Genomic DNA, 12,919 nt, shown 5'->3' on the forward strand with positions numbered 1-12,919 from the left:
CGTGGGAACAGCCCCTTTGGCCCACTGATTCTGCGCCAACCAGCGATCACCCTGTACACTAGCACTATTCTACACACTAGGGACAATTTACAAAAGCCAATTAACCTACAACCCTGTATTTCTTTGGCGTGGGAGGAAACCGGAGCACTTGGAGAAAACCTACATGGTTACAGGGAGAACATACAAACTCTGTATAGACAGTACCTGTAGTCAGGATCGAACCTGGGACTCTGGCGCTGTATGCAGCAACTCTACTGATGTGCCGCCCAAATTTCATGGTTGAAAACTCCTCACATTTCATGGTTGAAAACTTAATTATACACTGGATAGTAAAAATCTTTTATCATCTAAAACTACCAGGGTTATTAATACTGTTCCCCAGGGAAGAGTCTGAAAACCGTTCATTACTACTCTTGATGTTGTGTTTCTTAGCTAATTTTGTTTCCTTGGGTAGTGTCAAGGACCAGGGTGAGTAGCGAGGCCAAATGTTGGATGTGTAATTCTGTCACAGGTAGGGCAGGAGGGGGTTGACAGACCAAGTTAGCACTCCTAACCAACCCCAAAGGAACCCAATGTTGTCGGGTGCACCTGCTCCATTTTGATCAGTTCTCAACCATTGACTAATGGATCATGACTAAATAAGGATGTTATATTATTTTTGTTACGGTAGTTTCAGAACATCATTGAAGTACGTCCTCTGTTTTGCTGGTAATCTTGCTGTGACATGTGTTTGAAGCAGAATGTCTGTTGTCAGTGATGATGTATGTCATTGACTGGTATATAAAATTGCACTCTAAAGGGTAATCATTCCTTTGTTAATATTTTCATTGTAATACAAGGTGAAATATTCAGACTGCTGTTTAAAATTAGAATGAGCTGGGTGATATTTAAGAAGCCATTGTTAATTTAATTGATGTGCTTTGATTTGTATTCCAGTTATCTGATTCAAAAGGCACAAATATGAAATGCATCTCAGGCAGGGTGTTCCAGGTAGTCAGTTGATAATGAACATATATTACTGCCATGTGTTGCACAGACTTCATGGCAGTTGCGTGAAACTCAACATATTTTGTTATAAACAAATGATCCCAAGTTTATTACAGATTAGGTTTCGTTTTAATAATTGTCAGAGAAAAAAGGTGAGAAATTCCATTACAAATATTTGGAATATTAAAACTATTACTTTTGGTTCCCACAAAATCTCTCTCTATCCTGTTTCCTGGCCGACTGAAGCTGATACCACTCACTTAACCACAGCCCAGCTACTGCTGCAAAACCCATGGATGCTAGATCTAAATTTAAATATCCTGACGCATACTTGGCTGGCCTCACATCCATATACCCGAGATGATTCAAAAACTGTCCTGCCCCATTTTAAACGGCACAAAGTGCTAGAGTAAGTCAGCACGTCAGATAGCATTTCTGGCGAACGTGGATAGGTGACGATTTGGGTTGGGACTCTTCTATGCCCAAGTTACACCAGCACTTTGTGTCTTTTGTATAAACCAACACCTTGTTTATGCCCCATCTTAACTTAATTCACACATCATCCAAATGTTTAGTGACCATACCAGCTCCTTTTTCGGAAAAGTCCCAATATTAAAATTATCCAATGCCTCATGCCTCTTCATCTCCAAACCATTATTTAAACCAATCTTGTAGATAGTTGTATTCTTCCAATTCTGGCCCTTTACATGCCTGGTTTTAAATGTTCCACCTTGGTGGCTTTGCTTTCAGCTACCCGACTCCAAAATTCTGGAATTCCCTCCCTAAATCCCATCGTGTTGGTCTCTACTCCTTTAGAACATTCCCTTACTTGCTCTAGTACTACTTCTTCACAAAATGCTGGAGTAACTCAGCAGGTCAGGCAGCATCTCGGGAGAGAAGGAATGGGTGACGTTTCGGGTCGAGACCCTTCTTCAGACTGATGTCGGGGGTGGGACAAAGGAAGGATATAGGTGGAGACAGGAAGATAGAGGGAGATCTGGGAAGGAGGAGGGGAAGGGAGGGACAGAGGAGCTATCTGAAGTTGGAGAAGTCAACGTTCATACCACCGGGCCGCAAACTGCCCAGGCGAAATATGAGGTGCTGCTCCTCCAATTTCCGGCGGGCCTCACTATGGCACTGGAGGAGGCCCATGACAGAGAGGTCAGACTGGGAATGGGAGGGGGAGTTGAAGTGCTGGGCCACCGGGAGATCAGTGGCGTTAATGCGGACCGAGCGCAGGTGTTCAGCGAAGCGATCGCCGAGCCTGCGCTTGGTTTCGCCGATATAGATGAGTTGACATCTAGAGCAGCGGATGCAATAGATGAGGTTGGAGGAGGTGCAGGTGAACCTCTGTCTCACCTGGAAAGAATGTTTGGGTCCTTTGATGGAGTTGAGGGGGGAGGTAAAGGGACAGGTGTTGCATCTCGTGCGGTTGCAAGGGAAAGTGCCCGGGGTTAGGGTGGTTTGGGTAGGAAGGGACGAGTGGACCAGGGAGTTGCGGAGGGAACGGTCTCTGCGGAATGCAGAGAGGGGAGGGGATGGGAAGATATGGCCAGTGGTGGGGTCCTGTTGTAGGTGACGGAAATGTTGGTGGATGATATGTTGGATCCGCTGGCTGGTGGGGTGGAAGGTGAGAACGAGGGGGATCCTGTCCTTGTTGCGAGTGGGGGGATGGGGAGCAAGAGCGGAGCTGCGGGATGTAGAAGAGACCCTAGTGAGTGCCTCATCTATAATGGAGGAGGGGAAGCCCCGTTTTCTGAAAAACGAGGACATCTCGGAAGCCCTAGTCTGAAACACCTCATCCCGGGCACAGATGCGGCGTAGACGGAGGAATTGGGAGTAGGGGATAGACTTTTTGCAGGGGACCGGGTGGGAAGAAGTGTAGTCCAGATAGCTGTGCGAGTCGGTGGGCTTGTAATAAATGTCCGTCTAGTACTACTTCTGATCCGTTGTCAAATTTTGTTCTATAATCTCCAGTGAATTGTTCAGGGATGAATAACTATTTTAGAAGTGTCAACATCATACAAGCTGTTCTGGGGTAAAATCCCTCTATTAACTGACCAATTTTCTGGGGATATCTTGTTATTTGTAATAAAGACAAACAAAATTTGAGAATGTCCGTCAATTCCATCGCCTAATTGCATGTGAAAAGAAATTTTGGTCAATCCAATGGCAACAGCAGTAGTTGAACTAGAATGGAAACATGTCATCCCTGACATGAGGGACTGACGTAGAAGTAAAGCTTGTGAGTTTGTGCAACTGATCAAAGGAAAACAGCGGAGTTGGGTGCTAAAGAAGGCAACAAGTCTAATTTTGGAGGTAATTTTCTGAATATTTTTGACTGGACATAGTAAGTGTACACAGCTGCTTCAGTATTTTATGAGAGCCTTGCCCGGTAAAGATCTGGTTACAAATTATTTGATATCAGCACCAATCTGCACAAACCATCATTGCTGTTTTGACACCGGTGGTCCCAAGAGATTTCCCATGAAAAGACATGACAGCATCAACTGCACAGCTCAATATATTAGCAATTATTTGAAACGCTCAATGACTTGGAGTGAATGTGCTTCTGTGAAGCTTATACAAATGCAGCAATGATTGGTGAATACACGACCAAACAGTGAGCAGAACTATTAATCATTGATTGATTAACAAGTTTACAAATCTGTTCTCTATTTTCATAGCCACACTTCAGTCAAATCTGTTGGTGCCAGTTATGCAGAGTGTAATGGTTTTATAAACTGAAGCAATGGATTGATGGATATCAGGAACATTTTATGGAAAAATCTGTCCATTTGATTTTATTAATCTTCTGATGTTTAAAAAACAATTTACTAAGCTACAAGTATTATAAGCCAAAGACTTCCAAAAGATTTAACTCATATACATAATTGCAAAATAGCTTTCAAAATGTTCTCCATGGATACCGTCCACCTTCCCATCACTCTCTTCCGTTTCTACCCACATATAATCTGCAGGAACTACTTACCTCGAGGGCCTCTTTGGTAATGGGATACTTCTCCAAACTGGAGATCACATCCAGCACCGCCACCATGTTACGGATCTAGAATACAAACAAAAGTAAAAATAGATCATTAGTGATTTTTCACCTTGATCAACAATAATTGATATTAGTGCTCCATATTTGTCCAAGGTTACAAGAGAACAAATAGAAAATGTGAATAACACCATGAAATTTCAACTTCAAAATAAGTATGCACATCTAGACCAAGTACACGGCTCGCTGGATTTCAAATTAAGTTTTTACAAAATCAACAATCCAAATTGACTACAGCCGAACATAATTATTACCCAAGGTAGACACAAAATGCTGGAGTAACTCAGCGGGACAGGCAGTATCTCTGGAGAGAAGGAATGGGTGACGTTTCGGGTCGAGACCCATCTGAAGAAGGGTCTCGACCCGAAACGTCACCCATTCCTTCTCTCCAGAGATGCTGCCTGTCCCGCTGAGTTACTCCAGCATTTTGTGTCTACCTTCCATTTAAACCAGCATCTGCAGTTCTTTCCTACACATAATTATCACCCAACTGTTTTAGTGGATTTCCAATGAATATGCCTGTTAATTCAATTCCATCTATTTGAAAAAAATCTATTAATTCAAATCCAGTAATTTAAGCAAATTAGCATTCATTTTTTCACTATAAATTAAGAAATTTTAAATTCTGAAGCTAAGCACAATGTTTGCGCCCACATGACAGTATTGAATGTTCAAGTAACAATTCATTCCATATGAAGAACTTGTGGTATTTGAAGAACAGAAGGTACAATATACAGAGTTCATTCTCAGTGCTGCCCACTGGCCAACATGAATGTGTCCACTCCAAAAAATGAGAAACACATCACGTTAAAAGGAAAAGTCTATGCATGACAGTTCCATCCTGCCATTGAAGCAAGCTTTATTTTCAAATTGCATGCACTCCTTTTTTGATCTTAGTGCCAACAGTGAAGACAGACAGAATGGGGAGAACCAGAGTCAGTCTATCATATTCTTACATGGAGGAAACTGGCTGCAAAATCAGCTTTTGATTTTGAGGTCAGTTTAAAAAACAATTAAAAACACAGAGTGCAGGTTCCTTCACCATTAAGTCCTCATTTTCAACAGTTGAGACCAAATTTGGAGTATTGTGTGCAGTTCTGGTCACCCTGTTACAGAAAATCACCCTGTTGTGGAGGCTTTGGATGGGGTGCAGAGATTGTTTACTAGAATGCTGCCTGGATTAGAGGGTTTGAGCAATAAGAGAAGTTAGACAGACTTAGATGATATTCTCTGGAATGTTGGAGTCTGAGGAGAGACCTGATAAAAGTATTTAAATTTATGATAAGCATGGATAGGGTTAGACAGTCCGAATATTTTTTCCAGGGAAGAAATGTGAAAGGCTAGAATGCATAGCTTTAAGGTGAGAGGGGGAAAATTTTAAAGAGATGTTCGGGTAATTGTTATTTTAAACACTAGGTGCCTGGTGGGTGCCTGGAATACACTGCCATAGATGGTGATAGCCTTTAGATAAGCACATGGATGTGCAGAGAATGGAGGAAAATGAATCACTTGCAGGCAGAGATTAGTTTACCTTGGCATCATGTTTGGCATAGACATTGCGGGTCAAAGGGCCTGTTTCGGTGCTGTTTGGGCTGGCACCTTCCAAGATGGTGCCCAACACATGCGACCATTTGCGTGCTAGCCACAGAAGCAGATCTACAAACTCATATTACAATCGCTACACTGTAAATGGATTGATTGTAATCATGTATTGTCTTTCTGCTGATTGGTTAGTATGCAACAAAAAGCTTTTTACTGTACCTCAGTGCACGTGACAATAAATTAAACAGAACTGAACTATTCTTTGTAACAAGCTTCAGTAATAAATACATAGATGGTTGTATTTTTTCCATTTATATTCAATGTGCTGAAGGAGTCCACACGGAACATTGCTCACAGTTATAGGCATGGAAGCCTTTGATGCTCCTGCATATGTTTGCAAGTTTTATTTTCCAGAACCAATTTAATGAGAGAATACCCAAAAGTAGTTGACACGGCCCACTTACAATTATGCAATGATGACAAATGCTTTGTGCTGCCTTCTCAAAAATGGTGATCTTAAAACATTTTATGATGAAAATGCTAATTAATGAGCCCCACAAGCAAACAAATGTACTAATCATTGAAATACATGATGAACATACAAGATAACAATTGATCACCAAAATCTCAAATGTCTTTAGACACAGCAATCATCAAACACAGAACCCCACCTTGAACTCCTTGGATGCACGACTAATAAAAGGGATCAGCTGGCAATGTTGGAGGATGATTTGTTGGATACATATGGCTGATGGGGTGGAAGGTGAGGACAAGGGGGATTCTGTCCTTGTTACGAATGGGGGGAGGGGGAGCAAGAGCGGAGCTGCGGGATATAGAGGAGGCCCCAGTGAGAGCCTCATCTATAATGGAAGAGGGGAAGCCCCGTTTCCTGAAGAATGAGGACATCTCTGATGCCTTAATGTGAAACACATCATCTTGGGCACAGATGCGGCGTAGACGGAGGAATTGGGAGTAGGGGATAGACTTTTGCAGGAGATAGGGTGGGAAGAAGTGTAGTCCAGATAGCTGTGGGAGTCAGTGGGTTTGTAGTAGATGTCAGTCACTAGTCTGTCTCCTGTGATGGAGATGGTGAGATCCAGAACCGGTAGGGAGATATCGGAGATAGTCCAAGTATATTTAAGAGCAGGATGGAAATTGGTGGTGAAATGTATGAAGTCAGTGAGTTCTGCATGGGTACAAGAGGGATAGGAAGACATGACTGAGTACGGCAGATATAGGGAATCAGAAGATTGCATTTGGTGAGTCTCCACAAATACACTTAATATCAAAACGGAAGAGATGGTTAGGCTCGACAAGCACCTTGTGAAAAGGTTCCATTCATGAACAGATAATAAATATACTATGAATTCAAACAATGAAAATGCTTAAATCTCGTGAGAGGGTCTCCTTCAAAAAAATATATGCAGTTCTGTGTAACATTAAAATAATTTTGTTCCACATGATACACCAGAGTAGCTAAAAGTTGAGTCATCACTAAAGGGAAGATGGTAAAGTGGTTGTCAAGGAGACTCTCCTGTACCAGCAAATCTCTGATGTATACAGGTTGGACTATGGGGTTAACACGTGATTTGATTGTAAGCAAAGCATACTTGGGCATGAAACAGCAGTGCATCCATACAGAATTTGTTTTAATTCATTCCCAGGTTGCTCACCCTGGAACAATTATAGGTTGTGGTGGATGGTGTACATAAATTGTTCTGTTTACTCAAGCTGCTGTGGGAAATCTGGAGTTGCAAGTCTCAACATGGTTCATTTTACTCTCACACTTTCACAAACACAATAAATAAAGGGCTCATATGTTGCCTATTAACTGTGGAAAATACTGCCCGAGTTACATTTTGTTAGAGCATTGCCCTGGGAGTAGAAATGTTTACTTCACTTCTCCAAACCAAAAAAAATCAGGTCGATTCCCTTTCTATTGTCCTTCATCCATGCCCTTTTCTTCTACTCCAGAGTAAATATGGTAGTGGGATAACATGCAAGTTTAACAATAAAAATAAGCCTAATATCATTTGGTCACATATACGAATCTACCAATTGAACTCAGGCAACACTTCGCTTGGTGAACCATGGCTACGGAGAAACAATTTCAATCCTCTGTGGTTGATGGTTTGGAGAAACAAGGAATTGTAGATGCTGGTTTACAAAATATAGAAAGTGCTGGAGTTAATCAGCAGTTCAGGCAGCATCCCTGGAGAACATGGATCGATGACATTACAGGTCAGGACACTTCTTCAGCCGATGAGTAGTGCGAAGATGGGTCCCAACCCAAAACATCACCTGCCCATTTTCTCCAGGAATGCTGTATGACCCGCTGAGTTACTCCAGCACTTTGTGCCTTTTAAAAAAATATAGTGGATGCCTTTGTGTGTCAGAAGCCATATGGGCACAAATTACGTACTAACTCACTGAGAGACAAGGAGGGGCTTAACTGTTCTAATCTGCATTAACCATTCGCATTGCTTAAAAAGGTGATAGAAGCAATGTTTTATAGAATTGGTAAGTACCGTTGAGGGGAAAAAATAACAGGTCATCGAGGGGAAAATGGAGCACCTGAAAGGCTCTAATTAAAACCATCTTTGTGCAATAGGTCAGACTCAAAGATAGGTTGCAGTGGCGATGAGACAGATGCACCACATGTGGTGCCTGTGGGTCTCCCCACTTTGTAGATGCGGAAGAAAACCTGTGCACCCGTAGGAGGGGGTGGGGTCGGTAAAGGAAAGAGATGTAACACGTTTGCATACATAGGAGAATGGTCAACTAAAAGAAAACAAATCAGGATAAATGGGTCAGTTTCAGAAGTAGTGCTGGCCCATCAATTATTTTTAGTCCACCTAAATAGCTTGCATACAGCCATATTTGCAAATGATACAAAGATAAGTACCATGCGAAGAATAGAGTCTTCAAAATGATATGGATAAATTGCGACTGTGAATGAAATTGGCATAGATAACAAAATGGAACTTGGATATACACGAGATACTGCAGATGCTGGAATATTGAGCAAAAAAAAATCACTTGCAGGATTTCAGAGGGTCAGACCACATTTGTGGAGGAAAATAAGCCATTTCAGGTTGGGACACTTCAAAACATAGAAAACAGGTGCAGAAGGAGGCCATTAGGCCCTTTGAGCTAGCACCCGCCATTCATTTTGATCATGGCTGATCATCCACAATCAATAACCCGTGCCTGCCTTCTCCCCATACCCCTTGATTCCGCTTGCCCCAAGAGCTCTATCTAACTCTCAATAGACAATAGGTGCAGGAATAGGCCATTCGGCCCTTCGAGCCAGCACCGCCATTCAATGTCCCCAACATCGGTAACATGTTTCCTGCCTCTAGTGTGTTCAAGCCCTTAATAATCTTATATGTTTCAATAAGATCCCTCTCATCCTTCTAAATTCCAGTGTATACAAGCCCAGTCGCTCCAGTCTTTCAACATACGACAGTCCCGCCATTCCGGGAATTAACCTAATGAACCTACGCTGCACTCCCTCAACAGCAAGAATGTCCTTCCTCAAATTTGGAGACCAAAACTGCACACAGTACTCCAGGTGTGGTCTCACTGGGGCCCTGTACAACTGCAGAAGTACCTCCTTGCTTCTATAGAGTGATTGCACGGCAGGCAAGGTCACGGCCCCTGACCTGTACTGTTGCCATGCAATGCCTACTGGAGGGCACGCCGTGCAGTGCAGTTCAATGTTGCGGCTGCACTTTGCTGCAGCTCGGCTTTCCCCGGACCCTCCGGCTGGTCTTCTCCCATCAGCGTGTCTCCGGCTCCTTCCCAGTGCTCTGGGGTGTCCCGTTCCCGCGCTCCTCACTCCTCCAGGCTCGGCGGCGAAGCTGCGGTTCTTCGGCTCCTCGCCGCTCCTGCTGGTGCTCCAGCCCTTCTCCCCACTCGTCATCTCCGTCAGCAGGGGTCCGCTTCCACTTGGCCGGCGTTCAACATCTCGTGGCTGGGGCCGACAAGCAGATCCGTGGCCTGGTCCTCCTCCTAATGCCTCGGCTCCTAATGCCTCGGCTCCTCGCGCCCGGCCCAGCTCTCGCTGCTGCTGCTCGGCCTCCGTTGCCGATCGGCCTCTCCCCGGTCCTCTTCCTCCTCGTCTTCGGGCTCAACACTCCGCTCCTCACCTTCCACCGCCTGCTCCAAGGCCGTCGAGCCTTTCCTCCCTGGGCCCTTCGCCCTCAGGCCCCGGCGGGTCGCCGACCTCCAGCGCTCACTGCTTCTGCCCCTGCAGAACGTCCAGGCCCCTCGGCTCCTTCCCGCTGCTCCTCTCCCAGCTCGCTCAACCCCGTCCTTTCCTCCTTCTACTTCTCTTCTTCTTCCCCCCGCAGGCCAGTCGGCTGCCTTCTGCTTATCGGCCTTGCTCTCCTGCCTCCCTTCCCGGCCGCATTTCCCCTTCTCCCGCCGGCAGGCCAGACATCTTCCCAGCTGCCTCTTGCATCCGCGGGCTTGGCAGCCCTTCTCCTGGTTCCTCTTCCTCCGCCGGATTCTCCAGCTTCTTCCTCATTTTTTACAGCACAAAAATTGTGCTTTTGCCGGCTTTTTAAAGGTAAGAATGTCCGTGTTGCATGTATTGGTAGTGTATGCTGTAAGCTGCCATGTCCTCCAGATGGCTTGAGCGACTCCGTGCATCACGCACTTTGACGTTACGTGCAATCACCTAATACTCAACTCCTCTTGACATGAAGGCCAACATGCCATTAGCTTTTTTCACTGCCTTCTGTACCTGCATGCTTACTTTCAGTGACTGATGAACAAGGACACCCAGATCTCTTTGTACTTCCCCTTTTCCTAACTTGACACCATTCAGATAATAATCTGCCTTCCTGTTCTTACCACCAAACTGGATAACCTCACATTTATCCACATTAAATTGCATCTGCCATGCATCGGCCCACTCACACAACCTGTCCAAATCACCCTGCATCCTCATAGCATCCTCCTCACAGTTCACACTGCCACCCAGCTTTGTGTCATCTGCAAATTTGCTAATGTTACTTTTAATCCCTTCATCTAAGTCATTAATAATAATGACTTAATAATAATGACTTAATGTATATTGTAAATAGCTGTGGTCCCAGCACCGAGCCTGGCGGTCGGTACCACACTAGTCACTGCCTGCTGTTCTGAAAGGGACCCGTTAATCCCTACCCCTAATCCCTACCCTGTTTCCTGCCAACCAATTTTTTATTCATGTCAGTACCCTACCCCCAATACCATGTGCTCTAATTTTGTCCACTAATCTCCTATGTGGGACCTTATTAAAGGCTTTCTGAAAGTCCAGGTAAACGGTATCCACTGGCTCTCTCTCCCTTGTCCATTTTCCTAGTTACACCCTCAAAAAATTCCAGAAGGTTAGTCAAGAATGATTTCCCCTTCGTAAATCCATGCTGACTCGGAACGATCCTGTTACTGCTATCCAAATGTTCTGCAATTTTTTCTTTTATAATTGACTCCAGCATCTTTCCCACCACTGATGTCAGGCTAACTGGTCTATAATTTCCCATTTTCTCTCTCCCTCCTTTCTTAAAAAGTGGGATAACATTAGCTTCCCTCCAATCCACAGGAACTGATCCTGAATCTATAGAACATTGGAAAATTATCACCAATGCATCCACGATTTCTAGAGCCACCTCCTTGTGTACCCGGGGATGCAGAACATCAGGCCCTGGGGATTGATCAGTCTTCAGTCCCATGAGTCTAACCAATACTATTTCTTGCCTAATGCAAATTTCTTTCAGTTCCTCTGTCTCCCTAGATCCTCTGTCCTCTCGTACATGTGGGAGAATATTTGTGTCTTCCTTAGTGATGATAGAACCAAAGTACCTGTTCAACTCTTCTGCCATTTCCTTTTCCCCATAATAATTTCACCTGTTTCTGCCTTCAAGGGACCCACATTTGTCATTACTATTTTTTCTCTCTTAACATACCTAAAGAAGCTTTTACTATCCTTCCTTATTATCTTGGCGAGCTTACCTTCATACTTCATCTTTTCATCCCGTATTACCCTTTTTGTTACCTTCTGATGTCCTTTAAAAGTTTCCCAATCCTCTGGCTTCCCAATACTCTTTGCTATGTTATTCACCTTTTCTTTAGTTTTATATCGTCTCTAACTTCCCTTGTCAGCCTTGGTTGCCCCTTACTCCCCTTAGAATCTTTCTTCCTCTTTGGAATGAAATGATTCTGCATCTTCTGGATTATGCCCAGAAATTCCTGCCATTGCTGTTCCACTGTCATCCCTGCTGGGATCCTTTTCCAGTCGACCTTGGCCAGCTCCTCACTCATGCCTTCATAGTTCCCTTTGTTCAACTGCAACACTGACACTTCTGATTTAACCTTCTCCCTCTCAAATTGCAGATTAAAACTTATCATGTTATGGTCATTACCTCCAAGCGATTTTTTAACCTTGAGTTCCCTTATTAAATCTGGTTCATTAGACAACACTAAATCTCTCTGGTAGGCTCCAATACAAGCTGCTCGGATGCACTCTACAAACTCCCTTTCCTGGGGTCCAGAACCAACCTGATTTTCCCAGTCTACCTACATATTGAAATCTCCCATAACCACAGTGGCATTACCTTTGTAATGTACCTCTAGAACATCTTCAAAGAGGGCATACTTTGAGATGATTTCACAATGGAGTAATAAAATGGAGACACAGGAGACTGAAGATGCTGGAATCTTGAGTAAAAAACAAACTGCTGGAGGAACTCAGGAGGTCAGAAGGGCCCCCCAACCTAAAATGTAATCTGTCCATTTTCCTCCATCCATTTTCCTCCTGACCCATTGAGTTCCTTCAGCGGTTTAATCCATTTTAGAAGGAAGAATGAAGCAGCAAATTATTTAAACACCAAAATCTGCAGTCCAGTAGATGAAGGAAAAAGTTAGTTTAAAAATGCAGCATGCAATTAGAAAAACTAATGGAATGACCCCCTTTATTACAAGGTATAAAAGTGGGGAAGTTTTGATGCAAATTTAGAGATTACTGGTAAACCCAAACCTGGAGTACTGCTTATTATTGAATAAAGTATTGATTATTAGATTAAAAGGTTTATTTCCAAACAAAGGGTTGACAAACATAGAACATATAACAGTATAGCACAGGAACAGGCCCTTCAGCCCTCAATGTCTGTTCTGAACACGATATAAAGTTAAATATGAAGAACGGTTGACCAGGTTGGGTCGATAGTCATTGTAGTGCAGAAGAATGAGATATGAAAATCAAACCAAAACAGATGCTGGAAAATACAAAATGAAAAAAATGCTTGACATACTCAGATCAGAGAGTATCTATAGGAAGAGAAA

The 12,919-nt window shown here is 43.6% G+C and overlaps 1 protein-coding gene across 1 annotated transcript in view; it reads right to left on the bottom strand.

Annotated features, from left to right (window-relative positions):
• LOC144607026 (mediator of RNA polymerase II transcription subunit 26-like) overlaps positions 1 to 12,919 on the bottom strand; it is a 78,173-nt gene that overhangs the window by 19,131 nt on the left and 46,123 nt on the right. Inside the window, exon 2 of the mRNA XM_078423576.1 lies at positions 3,980 to 4,054. Coding sequence (XP_078279702.1) covers positions 3,980 to 4,054 — 75 coding nt within the window. The remainder of the gene's footprint in view (positions 1 to 3,979; positions 4,055 to 12,919) is intronic.

This window comes from Rhinoraja longicauda, chromosome 28 (assembly GCF_053455715.1).
Source record: "Rhinoraja longicauda isolate Sanriku21f chromosome 28, sRhiLon1.1, whole genome shotgun sequence".
Taxonomy (NCBI): Eukaryota; Metazoa; Chordata; class Chondrichthyes; order Rajiformes; family Arhynchobatidae; genus Rhinoraja; species Rhinoraja longicauda.